Raw genomic sequence first — 25415 nt, forward strand, 5'->3', positions numbered from 1 at the left:
GAGATGTAGAGGCCCGTATCAGTCTTCATGACGGCAGCAGCATTGATGGCTGTTTCTAGATGCAGTGACAGATACAATCAGCTGAAAACAGCCCTGAAACAAATCGCTCCAGACAGAAGACAGGACAGCTTTGCTGCCCTGGGGAAAACCAGCCACCTGTCTCTCATTTCTGCAGTCGTTTTAGGTCTGGGGCAGGGAACTCCAGAAGGGGTAGGGTGGAATGAGGGCAGGCAGCTGCCTCTGCCCATGCACATTGATGTGCTCTGTCAGGGCAGCCCACCCAGCACAGGTGGACTATCAGGGGAGGGAAAGAGCACAGTTACAGGACACATGGAGTCCCAGTGATGAGTTAAAGCCATTCTGGTGCCATCTACATCTGTACACACAGCACAGTTCATAACTGATATTCTCACGGTGTTGTCCTGCACAGGTGGCACCAAATGGGGGTTACTGGGAGCTTTTCATATCCCTCTGCCATTCTTTGACATGGATAAACTTTGCTTTTTCAATCTTTGACTTCCTCTTACATTCACATTGCTGCCCTTCTGTCTGTCTTTCCTATATAGAAAACCTGGAGCTGCCACTAGAGTTGCCACATGACTTATCACAATCCATTCACCATTTTCTGTGTAATGGAGCTAGAAAGCATTTGCTATGTTTTATAAAAAGATATTTCCATTGAGGAGAAGTTAAAATTGTATGGCTGGATAATGGTTACTTTGCTACTTAGCAGTGAAATCTCTAGCTGTCCAGTTCAATTCCCAAAGACATTTATAGTTTTATTTTACACAGTGCTGTGTGATTCCAATAATATTTTGAGAATTGTCATTACAATAAAATTTTGCTTTTCAGAAGGAGGCCAAAATGAAGGACTATCTTGACAATTTTTAATCATGTTGAAACAGGTAATGGAAACGGAAAATGTCCATCGGTCCTCAAGTCTAACTGGATGGAGCAAGACCACAGGACACACTGTGCTACTCACTCTCTTTCTCTGGAAGCTTTGTGGCTCTGCAGGCAAGAATGCAGTGGTTGATTATAAACATACTCCTCCTACAAGTCAGACTGCCAGCATTTCCATGAGCTGCTCTGTGACGCTTTTAGCTCCAACTTTTTTGCTCACAACTTCTATGGCACTGGCCACCTCTCCTGGAAGCTTGTTCACTACCTATGCTGGAGTCCTTTGTGACTTATCTCTTCCACTGAACTGTAACCTCTGTAAGGGCAGAATTCATCCATAGTCAGTCACCTGGGTCCCTTCCCCTACCTGTGTTCCTACACAGCATCTGTCTCCTTGCAGATGTGAATTAGGTCCTGGCTGACTGATGGAAAGTCTGACTCTCTGCTTTGTACTTCTACCAGAGACTTTGGCCAGATACCATATAATGCTGTGGTTCTGGTTCTGGCTCTGAGGTCAGGTTACCAGCAATCAAACTCTGGACCTATTTTTAATATCATGGTGTTGTTGTTTCCTCATCTCTAGAATGGAGACAATGATAATAATGACCTTATAGAGCTGTTGTGGGAATGACTGAATTGATCCCTACTGCACAATTTATATAGTGTTGCCTCAAAGAAAGTGTTTAGCTATTGCTATTATTAAAGCTGAGACTTGGTTATGGAGAATATCTATTCTGTGTTACTGTTTGGGCAACTGCAGAATCACACGTCATAACATTTCCAGATTTTAATTCAGACTTTTAAAATGGTAATTATGGAAAAAATAATTTTGTTCAGACCTAATCTGACTATCTTGAATGAAAAAATTTATGGAACAGAACTATTTTCAAGATTGTTCCAGATAAATCTATAAGATTGAGATCTACATGACAAAACTTTCAGGAACTCTTTGGGTAAAAAAGCATTTGTATCTTTCCTCCCCCCCATTTTAGGAATCAGTACACATATTGTCATGAATCACAGTTTGGTGGGCCTTTTAAGGAATTCAAAAGCAAATAACTTAATCATAGACATTGGGAGATGAGACTGGAAACTGAGGCACCAAGAGCCATCTAAGTAAAACTCCTCATTGCTAGACACCTTATGGATTAGGCATGTACAGGCCATGAGGAGGATTCCTCCCTAGGAAATCCAACCCCTTCTTGTGACTTTCAGTCCTTATTGAAGTCTCCATGCAACTGGAGTGAGTGTGGTTCTGCTCAGAAACTTGAGTTCATTTTATTTTATTTTATTTATTTTTTTTTTAATTTTTTTTTATTGGTTGTTCAAAACATTATAAAGCTCTTGACATATCATATTTCATACATTAGATTCAAGTTGGTTATGAACTCCCAATTTTACCCCAAATATAGCTTGCAGAATCACATCGGTTACACATCCACATTTTTACATAATGCCCTATTAGTAACTGTTGTATTCTGCTACCTTTCCTATCCTCTACCATCCCCCCTCCCTCCCCTCCCATCTTCTCTCTCTACCCCATCCACTGTAATTCATATCTCTCCTTGTTTATTTTCCCATTCCCCTCACAACCTCTTATATGTAATTTTGTATAACAATGAGGGTCTCCCTCCATTACCATGCAATTTCCCTTTTCTCTCCCTTTCCATCCCACCTCATGTATCTGTTTAATGTTAATCTTTTCTTCCTGCTCTTCCTCCCTGCTCTGTTCTTAGTTGCTCTCATTATATCAAAGAAGACATTTGGTATTTGTTTTTTAGGGATTGGCTAGCTTCACTAAGCATAATCTGCTCTAGTGCCATCCATTTCCCTGCAAATTCTATGATTTTGTCATTTTTTAGTGCTGCGTAATACTCCATGGTGTATAAATGCCACATTTTTTTTATCCAAGTTCATTTTAAAATGAACTTAAGAAGGTCTTCTAGTTAGACCCACAATCAGGAAACATTAATGGTCATTCTGGAAGCAGTGTTAGGATCACCAGCTTTTGTTTGCTGTCCAAACCAACAGGCCAGGGCTCTTTCAACATTAGAGCCCTGGTCATTTTCTTTCTAAACTTAAGGTTCAGATTCTAATTCCATGGTATGCAATTTCCTTTATCCAGCAACCCATTGTTTCCTCTCCTTGATAAAAGTGTGCAGTTGTAATCAGCACTCAAGGAGGCACTAGCTGGAGGTCAGGCTGGCAAACTTCATCAGGAATCTTATCCTCCTGCCTGCCTTAATTCCACAAGCCCCTCACCCCCAGAGTGTAAGCCAGGCAACTCTCAAAGGCAGGGAAGAAAGATTTGTGTTCCCACCACATTACTCCCTGACATTGGGGAAGGAAGAAACAGGTGTGTGGCTCTAAATGCATCTTGATAAAATGCAGATGGGAAGTAGAAGAGGAGCCTTGGAGGAGGAAGCTGGAGTTTGGGGTTTGTTTACCGTTGTTCACCTTTGTAATGAATTGTGAAGCTTCCTCAGGGAAACATTTTTCTTTATTATGCTATGTGGCTCCCTGTCTTCAAAACAGAGCTCTCTGGGGCTCAGGGTCCTGGTACAAGGGTGGGGCACACATTAATGATTGGCAGTTCTCCTGCTCAGGGCTTGGCACTGCCAGTCTTGTTGCAGGCTTTGCCCAGGTCTCATGCTCCAGATAGTAACTGGTTTCTTGCCTTGTTTCTAGTAATTACCAATGGGGTACTGTCCTGCTCAAAGCTTCTCTGCCACCAAGCTTCAATCCCAGATCTTGTAAGCTGTGGTCACTTATTTCTTCACTCTTGAAACTCTTCCTTGATTTACTGTGGGAGACCAACCTCGCACGTGACTGAGTTACTCCCTGGCTGGGTGTTTTGAGGTGTCCAGTAGCAGATGTGGCAGGACTTCCCTGTCCTTCTTGGGTTCCAGAACGGTATCCGGGCAGAGGCGTGTCTCTCCACTACCTCAGGGACCCAATCACCTCATTTGACCTTGCAACACTGCTCCCCTTGATCTTCATTGGACAGGATTTTCCCCAGAATTTAGAGTTCCCCAATAAAAGCCCACTCCCAAGCGTGATAGCACTCTCTTGCTAGCCTCTCTCATGGAACCTCGCTTCCCCCGTGGGGAGCTTGAGGCACCGAGTGTGAGGAGCCGTCCCGGAGCTTGGTTTAAAGGTAAAATTTGTAACTCCCTGAGAATTTCCCTGCATGACCAAACAATTAACCGTTTGCACTAGCCACGGACAAAGATTTACCTCTTGGAATCCCATTCTTTAGAAATGGGTCTTCTCTTGTTCTCCAGTGACTAGCACCTGTTCCAGACCTGCTAGGTGATATCTGCCCCTTACTGGGTCATTGACCAATCACTAGCCCTTCTGAGGCTGTGTCCACTCCCTGTTGTCCATGATTGAACCTCCTGATGCCTGGCTTCAATAGAGAAACTTTGGTCAGACTTTATTGTTCTTTCCACCCCAATCCCAGGACAATATCTTACACCACCTGCCTGCCACTCATTCTCTGAGAAACACCCTGAGTTTGCTGACCACATGTAAAGTCCTCAACTGACTGCCCACTGCTGGATTCCCTTCTGCTTCACTCTTGCCATCTAACCCTTGCTCTCACATCTTGTTGTTTTGCTCCAGTGGGGCAATCGATAGACCATAAGTTGTCTCCAGGAGGACCAAACCTGCCGTTAGGGTTCCAGACTGTCATCAATCAAGTTCACTGTGTGGTGATATAAGTCTGCACACCTGCCCAATTGCAAAGTTCACTTTAGAAATCCAGACAAGTTTGTTTGTTTTCTAGAAAGTACAGATACAATTTCCCTATTCAAAAATACATTTTTGCCTTGGTATGACCACCCTGGCCACCTTATCTAAAGTTTCAACCCCCATCCCTAATACTCACCACCTCCTTTTCCTGCTTTTTATTCCCTCTTAGCACTTTTTACTTATATAATGCATATCTTACTTATCTTGCTTACTGTTTGCCCTTCCTGGTAGAATTCAAGCTCCATGAAGGTAGGGATTTTAACTAATTTTATTATTTCTGTACTCAAAGCTGTCATTCAACAAACACTGATTAGGAAAATGAAGGAGTTAGTAGTGAATGGCAGGATTGCTTGCTATCGGGCCAGGCCACAGGGCTGAGGGTATCATGCCCTCCTCACCAGGGCAGGGAGTTCTCCCAGCTTGTCCATCATGGCCCCTGGAAGCCTGGCTCCTGGGCTTTCCGCTCTCGCCACAGCGCAGGGCTCACCTTCAGTTTGTGCTCATGCTCCTTGTTGACACGGGCCAGCAGCTGAGCTTTCCTTCTGTTGAGGGCATCGATGAGGGCATCACACTGGGCCACCAGACAGGCCTCAAACTCCACACTGTTCTCCTGTGTGAGAAAGCACATTTCTCAGGACTTGAGCTGCCAGAGAAAACACAGCTCCCTCATTCACATGTGGACAGGGCATCTCTGACAAAGGGAGTGGAAATGGACTCTGTTCACAGAGCACATTTGGTATTTTTAAAATAACTGGATAAACTTCATTCTATAGTGTTTAATTTAGATCAAAAAGTTTTTATTGCTTACATTTTTATCAAAAGGAAACCATTTCCACAAGTTGGATTATAGTCAGTAAAATAAATCTTTAAGACAGTGGCATACACATGTAAGCCCAGCAGCTTGGGAGGCTGAGGCAGGAGAATTGCAAATTCAAAGCCAGCCTCAGTGAAAAGTGAGGCACTAAGCAACTCAGTGAGACCCTGTCTCTAAATAAAATGAAAAATAGGGATGGGGATGTGGCCCAGTGGTCAAGTGCCCCTGGGTTCAATCCCGAGTACCAAAAAAAAAACCAAAAAACAAACTTTAACTTGTAGAGTGGCACATGAGTCCCACAGTGAGTCACATGTGTTCAGCTCTGTGTGGTGGAGGGTGGCAACAAAGTGGAGTGGTAGATGGTCAATGTAGGAGACAGAATCATTAAATTCAACAGAAGGAAGAAGACAGGGTTACAGTGGTCTTCAACATTAAACAATACTCTAATGACAACAGAAGTTTATAAGAAATAAGAATGATCAGCAAAAGATCTTGTCCCTTTCATTAGGGAAAGTAATAGTGAAGAATAATCAATGTTTGTAACAGGGTCACTTTGCTGTAAACATCAGGTATAAAGCAATATATGTGGAAAGGTAACTTTGTGCTAAATGAATTAGAGCTTCCTTATGATGTTTAAGTTAAATGCAGGATATCAAATTTTTACTTGACTTAAATCCATACATGTCTTTCATTTAAGCAATTCACTGAATAATAGGCATTTAGGCAAAATAATCTTGCAATAAGTTACATACGCAATTTTGATTCTTAAACTATAATCTGAACACAATTAGAATTTATAGCAAATGAAAACTAAATACTCACATATGTATTAATAGCTCTTAAAAATAGCACCCAGTTGAGGGCTGGGAGTGTGGATCAGTGGTAGAGCACTTGCCTAGCATGCTGGATTTGAGCCTCAGCACCATATAAAAACAAATAAATAAAATAAAGTTTTTAAAAAAATAAACATCTTTTTTTAAAAAAATAGCCCAGTGTTAAGTAAATTGTAAATGTTTTGGGAATAGCAAGGAAGGAACAGTTTAGCATAACACACTTTATTCCCAAAGTCATGAAGAACTATATCTATATAATAATCCACTGATAGGTATTTGGTAACTTTTTTTCAAACACAAGATCTTCATATAAGGTATGCTTTAGTAATTGCTTGAGTAATGTATCTATAGATGCTAATTCTGGCTTTCATGGCAATCATTTTTTTTTTTTTTTTGAGTTTTCAGGGAACACCCATTGAAAACATAATTTAAGAACTCTCTATGCCCCATGCAGGGAAATGGTGGAAGGAGGTTGGGAGGGAGGGAGCTTTCCCCTGGAAGTCTCTGTTACTTTTTTCTTGCAGAAAGAAAGCTTTGCTCTGATGAAGAGGCAAGAAAGAGGCAAGCCTGGGTCTGCACATTTTATGCCAGCAAAAGCAAAGAAAGGACTGATTGATAAGCTCCATGGCTTTGAAAAACAGAAGGAAGTGTACAAAACCGTTGGGTTGTTAGGGAATCAAACGTTTTAACATAGGCATGCATGCCAAAAAAGGGCAAAATCAGTGTGTAATGCTTTGAAAGGGTGGGTTATGTTTTTTAAAAAAGCCATTTCTGCCTTGATATGGGTTCAATGTTAACTCAGAAAGCCAATATATTGAAAGCCAGAGTTTAGGTTATTTCTATGAGGCAAACCTCAAAACATCAGAATGGCAAACAGTGAAAAGGTTCATTATTTTAGTGTCTCATGCCTTTTATAGGTTATCCCTTTTACTACTGTAGATAATTTATGAGTTCTCAAATGATGAATGACCTGCTTGCTGGTCATTGTGTCCAGATAAAGATATCTGAAATTATAGTCACCAAGAGATCATGGCTGGAAAATATCCAAGTATCTAACTAGAGGAGAAGCATTTCTATGGGAAAGGAAGAAATGAAAGAAAGAAGAAAAAGAACAGAAAGAAGGAAGGTAAATAAGTAAAAAAAAAAGGAAGGAAAGGAAGAAAAAACTAGAGAAAATGTGGCTTGTTAATATTAAATAAGATGTATTTACTATAGGTGTTTTGGGAATGTATAGGGCTTTAAAACTCAGAAATGAACAACTAGAATTTACAAAGAAATAGTCCTCTTTTTACACACATGCTACTAGGGAATTAGGACTACAGTGTAAAAGACAGGAACCACTTGGAAACCCAGGCTGTCTCTTGCTTGTGGGCAAAAGGCAAGCACCTCAAAAAGGGGCAGGTTGGAAGCTGCTCTCTGTGTGTTTGTATGTATAAAAGAGACAGGGCAGGAAACAAAAAATAGGAATTTTCCCAGAACACAAAAATAAAGGAGAAGACACAAACACCCCCACAATTTCACATTAGCCCATGGGGTTTGCTTTCCGTCCCAGGTGACGCTGATACCTGGATCTGCTGGACCATGTTGCGGAGCTGCACCAGAAACTCCTTGGCTTCCTTGGCCCGGTCTGACAATCCATTCAGTGCCTGGGAGAGCTGGCTCTGAGAAGAGAAAGCGGGGAAAGCATGGAGTTCTAATCACACAAGGCCACACAGAGTTGTTTCAGAGAGGAAGACCCCGGGACCAGGAGTTGTCAACCTGCTTGTCTGAGGTCAGGTCATTGAACTGACATTGATTCATACAGATTCCATCAACAATGGTGTCCACACTCCCTTCCAGGGGCTCCTGAGGAGTTTCTTCTCAAAAGCAGTGAAAACTTCTGGCCTTTGCCTCACGAGCTGACATATATCTAGACTTTCCTCATCTCCAATTAGGTGATTATTTATGTAATACCTATTATTTGCTAAGGATAAACAAACAAAACAGTGAATCGGATGATATGATTATTATTGACATTATTTAGTTCAAAGAGCTATTATCTGGGATTGGGTCAGAAAGAATGAAGAGAGACAAGAACAGAATAAAGAAGAAAGGTTTAGGTTCTTGTGCAATACCCTGGGGGCCACTTACATGTGGTGACAAAGATAAACAGCAGGATTTCATTCCCCCTTTCATCCAATCAATGTCCCCCTCCTCTTCCCATGATGGCCCTGTTGCCCTAACACCTCTCCACACCAGCCTCCTAACCAAGTCTTGCTCCCTTTCTGACTTTCTTCACCACCCTGTCCCTACAGGGGTGCTGTTCCCTTGAAAAGGCAATGTGTCCAGGTAAACACTTGCTCTCCCAGCCTCACTGTCTGCTAGGGTGGCCTTGACACACATTGCTGATCAATGTAAGTGGAAGTCTGCTGGGGGCTGGAATGGTCTGAGAGAGCTTTTTGGCTGACATGTGACTGGTGTGGCTGGTGCAGCCTCTTCCCTCGGCTCCTGACTTTACGATGGCTGTGATGTCTTCTCACTGGCATGTGGAGCAGTGATGAATCAAGTAAGATCAGTTGGGAAGACAATGAAAAAATCCTGGAAGGCTCTTCATTACTAGAAAATGTCCTTGTTGGTAAAGATTTGTGTGCATTGCTTTTATAGGATAGTCTTTCAATCATATTTATAAATATCTGGTGGAAGGATGGGGAAAAAAGGAGCCTGGATCCGATGGCATCTTGGAGCAGTGGAGCCTCCCACCACTAACTAGATTTCTTGTAAAACTCCAGTCCCCTCTACAGGAGTTTTCCCCACTTCCAGCCATGAGCATTGTATTTGATACAAAATTCCACCTCCAAGGAGCTTGGTCATATCCTTCTGTCTCTCACATTGTGACAGACTCCATTTCCCAAAATGCCTCCTTGGATAAACTAAACTCTGTTCTCCTCCTTGCCAATGTAATGTATTATCTACCCATTTTTTTCTTTAATAAAAGGACAGAATCTTAAAATTAAATCTCTTGGTCCTGTGAATGTTCTCTTATATTTGCCTTATTAAATAAAACAGGCTATTGACTCTTTTTTTTAATAACTGTAAAACAGAATGGGTACTGACTATTAAAAATATGTATGCCAAATGCTGGGAGGAAGCAATGTGGGATGGTAAAAAGAACAGATTTTGAAAGAGTTAAAATTCTGGCTTTGTCCTTTACTAAGTGTGCCTTGATAAAGTTAGCTGTGCCTGAATTACTCCAATGGAAAAAATGGGAATAGTAATAATACTTTGTCGGTGGGTTTGTGAGGGTTGAATGCATTCATCTCTTTGAAACCTTCTGCTAATACAGGTTAGTGATTAAGGCAACTATTCAGATCTCATAAATGCTGCCAGTTACTGGCTATTCAACTTTTTATACATAGTTTTACCTCCTCCATAAAATGAGAAGAATACTACTACTATTCTTGGGTGTTGTGGACATTGTATGAGATACTATGTCTAAAGCCCAGAACCCTGCTGGAGCACAGCCACAGGGTACATGCTTAATAAATGTTGGCTGCTATTAATTGTTAACTGCTTTCTTTATTACTGCTTACACAAACACCTGCTGACTGGAGAGATCCAAAGCACAGATTCCTGGAACAGGATCTGTTGGAGAATATTCTCCATCACTTACACTGCCAGAGGGTAGACCAACACAACTGAGTAAGAAAAATCACACATTGAGCCTAGAGTTGAAAAAAGCCGACTCAATTCTTTACTGGGCGTTTCAGTCAGCTTTTTTCTGCTGCACTGAAAGACCTGACAAAAACAACTGGAGAGGAGGAAAGGTTTATTTAAGGGCTCATAGTTTCAGAGGTCTCAATCCACAGACAGCAGGCTCCATTCCTTGGGGTTCAGGGTGAGGCAGAACATCATGGCAGAAGAGTGTGGCAGAGGAAGACAGCTCACATGATAATCAGAAAGCAGAGAGAGAGAGAGAGAGAGAGAGAGAGAGAGAGAGAGAGTGCTCTCAAGATACAAAATAAATACCCCATTGCCACGCCCCTAATTAACTATTTCCTTTAGCTATACCCTACCTGCCTCCAGTTACCACTCAGTTAATCCCATTAGGGTTTAATCCACTGATTAGTTTAAGGCTATAACCCAATAATTTCTCCTTGGAACCTTCTTGCATTGCCTCACATGTGAGCTGTTTGGGGACACCTTACATATAAACCACAACACTGGGTCTTAGTTACACCATCATAAGAGGTTAAATGTCTCCTCAAGAACTATTTCCAGGAACCCAATAGATAAAGGAGAAAAAAGTGTCTCATTTAGGAGGAAATGTTTCTTTTAGAACTCATGTTTCTTTATTTTTTTTCTGAATGGCTAAAGGTTTGTTGAGCAATCACAGCTTTATTCCCTTTTTATTATAACCTATGAGTTAGTAACCACCCTTGGAAGTGTGAGTACAGAAAGTAAATTCATTTGGCTACACAGAAGTGGAGCTATCTGATTTCTTACATTCTAAACTTGGGATTAATTTTGTCTGTGTATCTAAGTCAAAGCTGACACCCATGAAGTTTTGTTAACCAAGAGTTGCATATTCTTAGAAAAAAACATTTAGTAGTAGACAAAGAGTGCTGGTTTCATCAAGGATTTTATATGGCAAAGCAATAAGTGAATTGCAAAAGACAATTTTTCCCACGTTTCTTTTCTTTGTGTCTATGCTCAGTCCTAGTGCCCTCACCTGGCTAATGATTGTTCTGGTATTTGATAAACAATTGCATTATAAGATAAAGGTCTAGAAACCTTTCTTTTAAGCTTTGTCTACTTGTAGAAATTGAGCAGGAGACAATGAGAAATCCTGGAAAGCTATTTATCACTAGAAAATGCCCTTTGTGGTAAGGGCTTATATGTGCATTGTTTTTATAGTGTAGTCCTTTGAGAACATTTGTAAGCTATATCTGATATAGAAGAACCTTATTATTGATTGATCTGGTTTCCTAGAAACCTTTAAATTCCTGATCTGTGCTAGCAGAGACATTCTGTATTCAGGACCACAGAGCAGCATTGTAGATTTACCACCAGAGCACTGAAAATGCAAATATGCAGTGTGTGTTTTTATTGCAGTATCTTTGGCTGAACATATAGTCATTAGAGGGAGGAAGGTTCTACAGGCTGTTTATAATGCCTATGAAGTGGCTTTCAGAGTTCTTGGAGATTCATTTTCTAATGAAAGTGTCTGAAAGTGAATGAGAGTGGAAAAATGATGCACCCACAGAAGCACAGACGGTTTTCTGGTTAAGTTGTTCTCGGCTCAGAGCATGATCAGAATAACCAAGGTCTACAGAAAGATGGCAAGCTGCTGAAGAAGAGAAACAAAGAACTCCAACTCTTCCTCCCCTCCATGCATGCCTCTCCCTTTAACTCCACACCTAGAAATACTCCTTTTGGAGGCTTTCCTTGCCTCCAAAAGGAGTATTTCTAGGAGAAATTTTAAGAGTTCAACCCTAGAGCAACCGCAGAGGATGTTTCAGAACCCATTTCTTAGGCTCAGCAAAGGGGAAAGGAATTCAATCCATCCTGACCAATTTCTTACTTTATGTGCATGCAGCCATGCTGCTGAGCACACCCCAGAAAGAAGACTGGCTCTTTCCCTTACTCCACTGTAAATATCATACACTTGTCATTTTCCCCTCAATTTACTACTAATATTGGGTGAAATTCCCCGGTTGTCTGAGATCTGAAGATACAAGTAAAGAGCAAGTCAAAAAGGATCAACGAAAGAGTTGGTATGAAACAGGTGAGACAGCAAATACACAACAGCTGCTCAATGGCCCAGAAGGTGTGGGGCACCTTCTCCATCACAGTGCACGCTGTTCAGGTACTGCAGGTGAGCCACAGCCCACTCTGCCTCCTTTGCAGGTACCAAGGTAAACACCAAACACAGGAATAAAGTGGCCACTGGTGCAATGAGATTCTGAAAAAAGGTGCCCAAGAGAATAACTTTTTTTTTTTCTGAAGAAATGCTGATTTTTTTTTTTTTGACTCTCACAACATTACCAATGTTATACAAGTAAAAAGTAAAAGCAAGAAACTCTAATAGTTATAATGGTCATTTGTTATGACCTGGGAACTCTAATGGGTGCTTTAAATGTACATTCTACTTAATCCCAATCACCAATCTGTCAATTGTAGAGGCTTGGAGAAGATATGCCTGAGTTAAGGTGTTTCTACTCACATGGAACACAACGAACCTTAGTGGGATCCCCAAATCATGCCTTTTGCTCCACTACCCCAAAGAAATGGAGAGGGGGGCGGAGCAACCCATGGTATAAGCATGTAAAAGCAGAGAAGGTGAGCTGATGAGGGCTCATTAATGATTATGAAAGGACCTGGTCATGCTCAATCATCAGTTAATATATAAGCCATGGCATGCCTAGTTACCCTGTGAAATGTTCAGCTTCCTTTCCTGCATGAAGTTTTTGGTTTTGTTTTTGTTTTGGTGAATTTGAAAAAGAATCCTATAAAAAGAGAAGGGTATCATGGCAATAAGGAAGAAGCTTGGGATTGGGGTCCAGAGCTGGCTTTATCACCTACTGGCCTGAGAACTTGAACAGAGACTGGGGTGAGTGGGGAGTGAGGTAAAGGAATAAGAACCAAGTGGCTAGTGTTTGGGAACATTCCAGATGAACTGTCCATGGGATCTGATTCTCCTTCTAGCTAAAATTTTCATTCTTTCTGCTTGTACGTTTCCTGCCCCATGAAGGGATCTACTCCAACCCCCCCTCACCGAGTAGTGGATGGACAGGAATTCCCAGAGATCAGTCGCTCGGAGGATACTAAACTGTCTCTAAGCCCAGCAGCAGCAGGATTGTGATCAGCAGACTGAGAAGCTGGGCCTGAGAATTGAAGTACATAATCTAGGGACGTGGTGTGTGTGTGTGTGTGTGTGTGTGTGTGTGTGTGTGTGTGTTAGTTTGTGTATGTATGAGTATGGAAGTGTATATATGCATGTGGGCATATGCATGTGAGAAAGTGGTTGTGTGAATATATGTAAATGTGGATGTGTATAGTGCACAGGAATGTGAGTTTAAGAGTATAGATGTGTGCATATGTGTGAGATCTTATTGGTGGAGTACAGGGAGGCTCTTGGCTTTGGGTTAGAATGGTGTTAAAGGGGTCTTATAAGTAGGGATTTTGTCCATTAAACTGCTACTTATTGCTAGTTGGTTATAACAAAGATGCTCTTCTTGCCCCAAACTTAGCCAGGCTCCTTGGAGCCCTCTTCTTGACTAAGCCTCAACCTTGACCTATAAAGACTTGAATAAACACTAACATAGTTTCTAATAGCTCAAGGCTACATTCCAAGGCTGAACCCAACTCCACTTAAAGTGCCTGTCTGAGAAAACTAGAGGTTGTCAAAAAAGTTTACTGTTTGGTCCAGCCAACACCTGAAGATAGGGAGGGTGGGAACCTTTTCAATAAGCATCAGTCAGCAAATGCAGATGAGCTTTACATGGACCAACCTCCACTTTCCTACTTCTTGTAATTTTTCACCTCCCTAACTCTACTGAGCCCCGATCACCCCACTTCATACTCCCACATTCTCCCTTTAAAATGCCCAGTCAGCCCGGCGAGCATACCTATAATCCCAGTGACTTTGGAGGCTGAGACAGGAGTGTTGCAAGTTCAAAGTCAGCCTCAGCAACTTAGCTAGACCCTAGGAAACTTGGCAAGACTGTGTCTATATACACAATTGACTATGACTCAGCATTAAAAGAGAATAAAATTATGGCCTTTGCAGGTAAATGGATGGAATTGGAGAATATCATGCTAAGCAAAGTAAGCCAATCCCAAAAAACCCAAGGCTGAGTGTTCTCTCTGATAAGTGAATGCTGATCCATAATGGAGGGGAAGGGCATGGGAAAAATGGAGGAACTTTGACTGGGCAAAGGAGAGGGAGGGGTACAGAGGAGGCATGGGGGCAGGAAAGATGGTGGAATGAGATGGACATCATTACCCTAGCTACATGTATGACTACACATATGGTGTGACGCTACGTTACTACATTGTGTACAACCAGAGAAATGAAAAGTTGTGCTGCAATTGTGTACAATGAATCAAAATGCATTCTGCTGTTGTATATGCCTAATTAAAATAAAAAAATAAATTTATTTTAAAAAAAGGGCTGGGGGTGTGGCTCAGTGGTTAAATGCCCTGGGTTCAATCCCTGATGACAAAGCACAAACATAAACAACAAACAACAAAAACATAAAAACCCACAACAAACAAAATGCTGAGTTATCTCTATAAATGAAAGTTGGGTTCAGTTCATGCTGGACTCTTTTCTCTATTGCAACAGTATATTTTTTATTAAGATCTACTATTACTCCTTCACTAATGTCTGGCTTGTTTTGATTGGACAGTTGCTAACCCTGGCTCTGACCCAGGGAGAACTGGGCCAATCTTGGGCAATGAGCTAGCCTCCACAGTTGTTAAATTGAAGGACAAGTGAGGGAGTACTTCTAGGGATGCCAAGTCCCCTGCTTAAGCTGGCACATCTCTCATTTAGCAAATGAATCTCGCCATGTTGATTGTAAACTTGGCTCTGAGCCATTTGGAAGGAGAAAGGAGGACTTTTACTAACACACTGTTATATATAATCCCCTTTCCCACACTTCATTGCTAGACCTGTATACACAAGCACACAAACATTCACAGCAAAAGCTAATGCATAGCGTCATTTGCTTACTTTTTCACAACAATTTCAACTGAAATAAGCTGTTTTACTCATTTTTAAACCATAAAAATGTATTATAAATGTCATTATTCTGTCAGATACTAGCAACTAGATCAGATAGATAGGGCAATGGGGATGAATATAGCATCAAAATTAAGAGGACAGGCTAAAGTCAGACAGACTTGGGTTTAAATCTCAGCATTTTACTAGTTGTGTGATCATGGGCACATTACCTAATTGTACTAGATACTGTGGTATTCTGCCCAGAATCCTCTCCTAAAGGTTATTCATCCTTCTCCCAGCTGCTGGGAATATCAATTGCTGCTAGAGCACACTAGGAATTGTTCTTGGCCACTGGGAATTGTCTTGCTGAAGGCTATACCCATGTATAGGGGTATCCCATGGCCCTCTCCTTGATTGAAGGGGCAGTGTTGAAGGACCATCCTAGTTGCAGAACTCCCTGTAGATTGGCTCAGGAAACTACATGTCAGCTTTACCCTCTACTTAATCTTGGTTTCTTCCCATTCTTACAGGTGTGTCTAACAAGAGCACTAAACAATTACTCATTCTTATGCAACTTATTTAATACACTAAGCTTCAGTTGCCTCATTTGCAACATATGGATGATAACAGTACCTGCATCATAGGATGATCAGGATTATATAAAATCATATAGAAACTTCTACAGAATGTGGGGCCTGTTGTAAGAACTCAAAATGTGGGCTATTTCTGTAAGAATAATATTAAAATATACTCACATAAATCATTGAAATGCTTTGTCATACCATATGTCCTGATTTGGGGGTTTAGTTAATAAACTTTGAATAATTATTCAAACATTGAGGTAGGTTGTGGTATTGTTCACAACTACTTGCTCCTTCTGCACTTCTGTCAGTTCCTGCTGTGCCTCCTGAAGATGGATCATGTGTTCTGCCTCACTGTCATCTCTGGCCACATGACTTTTGTTAACCTTAAGGGAAATTGTTATTTTTTGGCGGCTCTTTTTCTCTTCCTATTTTTCATACAAGTCAGTGGTGTACTGACAAACTCTCCAAACAATCAAACAAACAAACAAACAAAAAACCAAACCAAGCCAAACAAAATGAAACAAAAACCACCTAATTTTGGTTTCTAGTATTTGCCAATTTTTATGACATGAGTTGATTTTAGCATACCAACATGACATTACTGAACTTACACTTAGTAAGAGATATCAGCTCTTTTGAGGTAAGCCAACTCAGCATACCATTGAGCACATCCCAAAGAGCAGCTGAGGGCCTCAGAATCAAAAGATACATGGAACAAAACCTCAGATTGCCTCTAATCATACTTCATGAGGAAGAAATGAACTTTAGTTTGATAAACCACTGAGATGTTGGGGATTGTTTATTACTGCAGCAAAACTGACTAATACAGACAAAAACTATGATCTGTCTCATGATTTATCAGTTTAACCAATATTTATGGATTATGACCATGAGACACAGTGATTCATGCTTGGAAAACAATGGTAAAGCAAAAAGACACAATCCCCAAGGAACCATAATATCTATGAAATGGCCACCATTCTGAGCTTGATAATGTCTATTTAAAAGTTCTCTCTCTCAACCCAACTATTATGTATAACTATAAAGCTCTAATAAAAAAAGTTCTCTCTCTCTAACAAAGCACAAATCTAGGATATTCTAATATTTGAACACAGAAATGCAGCTTTTCTACCTCTCAGGGAAAAAAGAAAAGTAGCTCCTTTCCAGCAAGACAATGCTAATTCTGGTCAGAATTTGAATTCACAGCCAGATACTCTGCACAGACATGACCCACCAAACATAATATATTTCTATGCCTTAGACAGTGATCTCTCAAGCTGGAGATACACACCAACATGGTAGTTTTTTCCTGCAATGAGATGGAGGGAGCTATTTCTGGCCTTTGGGCACAGCAAAAAGAAACTGTCACCTCACGCAGTGTCCTGGGTGAAAATTGATTGGCTGTGTCTGTGGCTATCAGAGAGCTGAAAACAGCTAAAGAATTCATGCAGTGATTGTTGTGATTGAAGGCATGAAACTTTAATAAAGCAGCAGGGGTGCAGACTGTGAGGTCACCACCTCTCTGCCCAAGGCTCTGCAGAGAGCATGCCTTTTTATGGATATTCTAAATCCTGATATGTATGTTGTTAGGCAGTTACTAAGTATGTAACAACTGGGGATCAAAACAATGCCTTCCTTGGGCTAACTAAGCCTTTGGTAAATATTGGATTTTACACACTGGAGATGGGCTACAGAATAGACTGTTTCTTTACATATGCTATCTTCTCTTTTGGAGGGTCCTAACAAACAGGCTCTGAGTCCTTTCCCAGAAAACAGTTTTCTCTGCAGTCCCCTTTGACTGCCTTCATGTCACACTGGGCCACCATGTTCTTCCAGGTGGTACAGCATTCTGCTCTGTTTCATACTGCCAGGGAACAGCTCTGGGATAAACAAAACAGATTTGAGATCCATGACTTTTCAGTTCCCCAGATAGAAAATTTCAGTTACACAAATAAAGGCTTTTTGCTAACTAATTAAAAACATATTATTAGAAATATATGTGATAAAGTAAAAAGATCACAGAAATATATTTCATATAGCAATGCTTTGTGCTCTTCTGAAGACTTGAGTATTAAATGTTAAAACAGAATAGACTTATCACTTACCCTGCAAATGTCCAATGAGATCTACATAGCTAACTGGGGTAAGATTTTTTATTTGAGAAATAACTTATTTTTTATTTCAAAAGTAGAACTGTTTGTTTCAGGAAAATCAGATAATCAAAAAGATGTAGAAGAAGAAAAAAAGATTCAATTTCACCAGAGACACACTATGAATAGCTTTGATAATAAACCCTATTTTCCATCTTTTTGAAAAATAGAAACTCTCTATATATTTATATACAGATAGTCAGTTTCTGTACATCAACAAAATTGGGCTTATGTTGTTTGTTGTCTTGAAAACTACCCTTTTCATTTTGTAGGCTATAAATATTTTCCATCTATCTAAATATGCTACTATCCCCCACCCTTTTTACAACCACCTTTTAATAGCTATAACATGTTTTGATTACATTCACTATGTACGAGGAACTGCTTGCAATGCTTTAAATATATTATCTCATTTTTTTTCTCAAAATAATTTTTACAGGTGATAGGATAGGATATGAAAATTTAAGCAGTCCCATAGTCACAAAGCTGTTAAAGAGCAGAGCAATGATACAAAACAAGCAGTCTAGATCCATAATTCACGCTATTAACTGATAAAATAGAAAATTAATTAAATAAACCAATGGTACATTATACAGGACATCATGATTTATTTAATTGAGCTCTATTTTAGAATATTAATTTGTTTTAATTTTGTTGAAAAGAGTTGAATTGAAATTCATGTTGTAAAGTATTTGAATATATTCTTGATTATTCATGTTTCTGAAAGTGAAACTATTTGTTCAACAAACTTTATATTCAGTGGGTTTTAAAAATCACATTATCAAAATGTCCTTCTGAGGAGTTACCCAGTTTACATGCCTGCTGAGGCTGGTAAGAATAAATCTTTCCTGTGTACCTCACTTCAAATATTATCAGTGATACATATTTATTTTTTTGTAACTGGATGGGCAAAGAATGGAACCTCATTTTTAATAACTTACATTTAAAATTTACCAGGTTTGGGGGAGGAGCCCAATTTTTTCAAAAGCATCTTAATAATCTTTTCCTAGCAAAGGTATAAATTCACATTGGTGTTATATGTAAAGCCCTTGGAAAAGGTCCTGGCACATAGAGTGTAGTCTGACTTTTTTTTTTTAAATATGTATCTTCATATGTATTTTTAGATGTTGATGGGCTTTATTTTATTCATTTACTTATATGTAGTGGTGAGAATCGAACCCAGTGCCTCACACATGCTGTACAAGCACCTTAACACTGAGCCACAACCCCAGCCACCAGTCTAAGTTTTTGTTAGATGAGTTAGTTTTTTTCCTATTGCTAATGACTATTGTCATGGCTTCTGTCAACACCAAGAATGACCTTGGGGTCAAACTGGAAAATTCAGTGATTTCATGGAGAAGAAGTAAAAATTCATGGTTACTGCTTTTGGTGGTCAGAGTGTCTAGTTCACAGAATATCTATTCTTTAAAATTTACAATCATCATTTTGTGGATAGATGCATGTTCATGATAATGTCTGGTAAACACTCCGCGGGCATAGAAGAGAACATACATAAAATGAGAGTATACGTAATGTAAAATTGTAATATATTCTTAAACACAATTGAACTTGTTAGTTGGTTCCTCAGATAACCTTAATATTTCCAAATGGATCTCTTAATTTAAATAGATATCCACAAGCCCCTCAAGCCACTTAAAATTAACCAATAGAAATATTTCACTCAATTATCTTTAATACTGGATATTGGGAGTCCTCTCCCTGGAGGCCCCTGCTGCCTTTGATGAAAGCTTCCCCACATCATGCTGCCAGCTCTTCTTCTGCTACAGATACCCAGAAACATGTAAAATCTAATGACATAGCAACTGCTAACTCTGTGGGTCTGTGTGCCCTCCCACATGACGTGATTTTATTTATGCCTAATATGAAAAGCGGCAATTCTTCAGGGAAACAGGAGTAGTTGAAGCCATGGAGTACAGAATTGGATGACACATACCACCTCTGTTCTTACCTTCACCCTTCAGGGTCTCATCTTTAGAGAGGCACAAACACCACAAGGCTTGTCATATGCAGGCAGGTGCCCTTTGCAGCCAACTCAGAAAGGCTCTATTTGTAACAAGCAAAATCTGAGTGCAGATGTGCTTTGTTCCTTCTATTTGACTACGGGTTTGAGAGGCATGCAGTCCTTTCATAATGATGATGAACAACAAATTCCTTCCCTGATAGTCCTAACATTACATTTACAGAGTGTGAGTACAAGGAAAATAATTACCCTTAACATAACTCACCCTCTTACTGCCACTGCTTCAATTATTCCAAGAACTAATTAAAAAAGAATTTTATTCTAATAATTGACCATCTTTGTTGGCAAAAGGAAATTCTTTGGCATATCTTAAATAGTACTTACATTAGATTAAAGTTTTTCCTTAGTAGTATTGAAAGGTTTGTTAGGATCCAGTATTTATGGACTAATTTCCATTTGCAATACAACTAGAAATGATCATTAATGTTATTCAAAAGAGTGAATTTAAGCTCTGTCTGATATTTTTCATCCTTTCCCTGAGCATCTTTGTCAATTCATTTCCATGTAAGTGAACTGTAGCTACAGCTTGGTGAAAATAGGAATGGTTTCCATGGCAACAGTTTTCTTTCTGCTGGTTAGAGTCTAAGATTTGACTCCCACGGAAATAAATCTCACCGTGGGAATTGGCTGATTTTGTAAATGACTGAATAACTCTTCAGTCATTTTGAAGAAAATCTTGTGGTAAGCTTGCACAAGCAAGGGCATGTTACTCTAGGTGACCACAGAACCCGCCACTGAAGTCACACATGGAACAATGTTCAGAACAATGTTCAGGATACTGTTGTGAGCTGCAGTTGTGGGTCTGCTCAGCGCTGCCCTCTCTTGAACTGCAGTGATGTTTTAATCCAAGGTGGGGGGAATAGATTTGAAAGCACCTTAGAGCAAATTTTCCTCTTATTTCCAGCAACTTCTAGTTCTTTGATAAGATCAGATTCCTAGAGCAGTTCTTAAGGCATCCAGTAAGGTAGGAATTTATTTTCTTAGATCTATTTCTTGGTTAAGATTACAAGATGCTATTGTATAAGAGTAATGCTCTTCACTTTACTACATTTCTACTTCTTTGAAATCTCTTACTACCTTAAAATCTATTGTTTTTTATTTTAAAATCTAACATTTGAAAATCTAGCATTTCAAATAACATAAATGTTTTCCTAATGACAATTATATAAATCATAACATTAATTTGTACAAGTAAGAAAACAGTTCTAATAATCTAGCAACATAATTAACAAACTGAATTCAAAGTGACCCTGTATCCCTGAATCTCTTAAGCCTGGGGTTTCTTCTGAATGTTGGTATTCTTGCTGGAGCAGCAAGTTCTATTGGAGACAGGTGGTTGTCCTCAGCACAGGTCTGAGGAGGAGATGAATGTACAGCTTTGAATAAAGATGAAAACATTCAAAACTGTGATGAGTGCACTTTGCTAAGTGAGCATTATGCTAAGTGAGCTAGTTTTTCAAAGCCAATGCAAGTATGTGACAGAAATCCCTCACTACCCAGACTGTCATCATCCCCACCCAGTAGAAGACAATGTGGGCAAAGTGTGCATTTCTGTGTTCTGTACTCTCCTTGACTCCTGGGCTCATTCTCTGGTGACAACTCCCCTCCTTGACCCTTCTCTCAATGCTAGAAAGAACCAGAAACCCATTATCCTTCTATTGAAATTCACTTACATTAAATTTTTATGTAAAACAAAGATTTCCCTTTTAAATCTTTTATTCCTCATTGTCAAATGAAAGACTGTAGCTAAAAGAATTTTTGGTAATGTTGAGAAGAGTGGGAACAATTTGGGGAAGGAAAGAAGACCTTGAAATCACATTAATTTTACCTGCTGGCTACAAAGGCAAACCTGACCTTATCAGGACAGGATGAAGTTTCTCTCCTCCCATTTATCAGGCATCTTCTTCCAAGGGGCGATAACTCACCCTAGGAGGTGACCAAGGGCCCAGTTTTATTGGTAGTGGGGGTGGAGGGATTGGTGTACCTTCCACATGGGCGTTTCCCAGGACCCTGAGACTAATCTGTACAGACCTGCTGCTGCAGGCTATTCTTACTCCAGAACTGTTTCCAACCTTTTTTTGAGTGATCACAAAGCTGGCCTCCTCCTCTTCCTCTCTTAATCTTAGTTGTCCTTGGTTCCAAGAATGCTCATCTCTATCTCTGCTCTCTATTTTCCATAAAACTTCATCCAGTAGTCAACAGTGTTCATTAATGGCATATCTTGCCCACAAATGTCTATACTATATCTTCTTCCTGTGATTTTTCTAAGAACATTGCTACTGGGCACATCATTTTTTATGAGTTGGTGGCTTTGAAATTGTCAAAGTAGGCAGAAATGTATTCCTCAGAACTTGTCTTTCCAAATGTCTTATATTTAGAATTATTGTCTTCTGCCCATTTATAATTGTTGATTTAAAAGATAAGGGCTGGGTCTGGGAAAAGAGATTAATTGCTGTGTGGGAGAATGCATATAGAAGCAAGTTATCTGCAGTGCCCTGGTCCTTGGGTTGAATGGTGGGCTAAAGGGTGTTCATTACATTACATGATAGAGATGAACAAATACACACAAAGGAACAATATATAGACCCTCATGATGTAAGGGGAATCAAAACTATGCTGATGCCAGGTATGTGTGTCTGAGCACAGTAAAAAAAAAAAATCAGACAGAAAGGAAACCTTATCTTAGTTGAGCTGTCACTTATCAAGAATCTCAGGGGGCTGGAGTTATAGCTCAGTGGTAGGGTGCCTGCCTTACATGTGTGAGGCACTAGATTAGATGCTCAGCACCACATAAAAATAAATAAAGATAGATATGTGTCCATCTACAACTAAAAAAAAAATTAAAAAAAAGAATCTTAGGAGCAAATGATGCACTGTTTATAAAGCTTGCAATTGGCCTCAACTTTAAAATATATCTTCCAAGGTTGATAGCTACTCTTGATTCTAGGGGCATATTGTGAAAATTTTTAAAGGTTTCTTTCCTCGTCCCTCAAATGATAGGGGTTGGGTATGTAGCTCAGTGGTAGAGCACTTGCATAGCAGGCACAAGGTCTTGGATTCCATCCCCAACACCTCAAAAAAAAAAAAATAAAAAGAACTTTTACATGCTAATGGCTAATTGATGAGTTAAGTATGGAAGGAGGAGAGATGAGGGGGAAGAAATAAGCCAGAGTGTGTATAATACTTGGTCTTGTGAGCAGAGAGCAGCTGAGACACTGAGCTAGGAGGAAACATCCAAAGGAGGAAGGCAGGAATAGTGGGAACAATGGAGAAAAGAGATTGTGGAGATGGAGAACAAATTAGAATCAAAGTTAGATCATCTGGGGTGGCACTGAAGTGCTTATTGATCTGATAAGAGCACTTAACCAGTTCTATAGGACATGCATACAGACTTCATACAACCAGGTGGCTCACTAATTACGTGGGTGCACTTCAGTTCTTGGCAGTAGAATGGAACTGAGAAGAGTTGGTGGCTTTGAAATTGTCAGGGTAGGCAGAACTGTATTTCCCAGAACTCCTTGTCCTGTATGTCCAGTTTGAGTGGGACACAAGAAAGATTCTTGTGGGAGACCGGGAAGTGGGAAATGAGTTATCAGCCACTTTGTGGTTGATACATGATGTCGCATCTGCTGCTGGCTCAAGTAGGTGGCAAGAGGCAGCAACTGTACCTGCAACTGTCCCACATTCCCTTGGATTTTCCCTCAGCTTCTCCAGTTTCCCTAGCCAGGCACATGTGCGTGTGTTTAGTTCCATGACAAAACACCCCAGGCTCTGCAAAACAGTTTCATCATATTACCAAGGGCAGAAGCCAGAACTGATATGGGTTTCTGTTCATCCTCATGGACTCCAGCTTGTGCTTGCGGGGTTTAGCCTCCTCTCGCTCTTCTCCCCTTCCATTCATCTTCCCAGCCTGTGTGGCTGCCTGCTCTGTGGACTTCACCCTCTAGAATCAGATGTGAAGTCAATAGTCTTATTGAGACTGCTTAATCAGTTCCTCCCACAATCATGTAAGGTCAAATTCTGGTAATAAAAATACCTATATATCCGTCCATCCATCCATACATACATCTATCCACCCATTATATCCCCTAATGGTTTTACTTCTTTGGTTGAACTCTGCCTAATACAGAAGAGAAAGAAGGGTGTGAAAAAATATCAATTCTGGAATAAGCAAATTAAGTCTTCCTTAATGACCATAGAGTATGCCAGTGAGAAAATGCAACACATCTTAAAAGAAAAAGGAGAAAGCTTTCAATTGGGTGATGATATGTAGCTTTTAACACAAAGTTCTATTTCATTCACATTAAAGAACAACCTATTTTAAGAATGTAAATCTTTATGTAATTTATACTTTAAAAATAATCCTTGTAGCTGGGTGCGGTAGTGCATGCCTGTAATCCCAGTAACTAGGGAGGGTGAGGAGGAGGATCTCAAGTTTGATACCCTAAGCAACTTGGCAAGACCCAGTCTCAAAATAAAAAAATTTTAAAAAAGGGCTCAGTGGAAAAGTGCCTCTGAGTTCAATCTTCAGTACCTGAAAGCAAAACAAAACAAAAAAACAAAAAAATACCCTGTAACATATCTTTAACTGTATCTAGGACATGCCTTCATTTAGGTGCCCCAAGGTGATATTTTCTTTCCTCATTAGTACCTTCTTCAAGATGCCTTTTCCTAAATTTTACTCATATAAGAGTGTCTTTTTAATGTTAGAACCATGCGTGTAGAGCTATACCAAATTGAATTCCCAATTGTTTTACAGTGTAGAAATTTTCAGGTTAAATGATTTTTTAGCAGCTTAGGGAAATCATTGCACTGCATGGGCAATATCGGCCTTTTGAATATTTATCTGCACATGTCATAACAGGCTGTGCAGAATATCATGCAATTCTGTCCCCAAACACCAGTCCTGAGAATTCGCATCTAACAAACCTTTCAGACAGGAACCATATTCACTGTGACAGTCTAAAAAGAGAGGCATCAATCCTTTCTTCAGTGAACACAGTAGCAGGATGCTGAGTAAATGTCCTCACATGCTTTCTTTTTGATGAAGCACAGTTAAGAAAGTTCATACATTTATTTTCTTGCCTGTTCATTCATCAGACCCTTCCCTTTTGTGTGTCCCAGGTGAAAATCATTGATTGGTTACTAGGGGCATAAAGTTCAACATGATGCAGACTTGGCTATTAAGAAGTTGGTGTTTCATGATGGGACTGAAAACATAAATAAACACAAAAAAATTGTTATGGTGTATGTATAAGGTCTATGTGCACACAGAATACTGTGGAGTCACCAGAAGGAAACACAGGTTCAAATTTGAGTAGTGGGGTTTGAAAGAGGCCTCGGAGAGAGCTGAAGCTCAAGAGTAGAAGCATTCCCAGAAGAGGAAAAACCACAAGCAGAGAGGCACAGACTGTCAGACTGCCATGGATCCAGAGGTGTCTCGATGTTCCTGTTTCCTGTGGTATTATCATTACTGACCAACTTGTTGCTAAATTTTTAAAATTAGGAACCATAGACATTGTGCTTGGTTTTATTCTGTTAGCTTTCAGGAAAGGTCTAAACTATCTTCTCATCAGCAGAACAATTTGTCTTGTGATCAGTGATCCATAAGGCAAGCTTGCCTTTAAAATACT

The 25415-nt window shown here is 39.9% G+C and overlaps 1 protein-coding gene across 4 annotated transcripts in view; it reads right to left on the minus strand.

The window, feature by feature from the left end:
* Nucleotides 1–25415, minus strand: part of Trim9 (tripartite motif containing 9) — a 100870-nt gene that overhangs the window by 43161 nt on the left and 32294 nt on the right. For all 4 annotated transcript variants that reach the window (XM_058584526.1, XM_058584527.1, XM_046461388.2 and 1 more), the window contains exons 2-3: nt 7866–7961; nt 5141–5263 (exon numbers count right to left, since the gene is read on the minus strand). In XM_058584526.1, the coding sequence (XP_058440509.1) occupies nt 5141–5263; nt 7866–7961 (219 nt within the window). The remainder of the gene's footprint in view (nt 1–5140; nt 5264–7865; nt 7962–25415) is intronic.

The sequence above is a fragment of the Marmota monax genome, unplaced genomic scaffold, assembly GCF_021218885.2.
Source record: "Marmota monax isolate L192 unplaced genomic scaffold, Marmota_monax_Labrador192_F-V1.1 WCK01_AAM20220418_F8-fsc00001, whole genome shotgun sequence".
NCBI lineage: Eukaryota > Metazoa > Chordata > Mammalia > Rodentia > Sciuridae > Marmota > Marmota monax.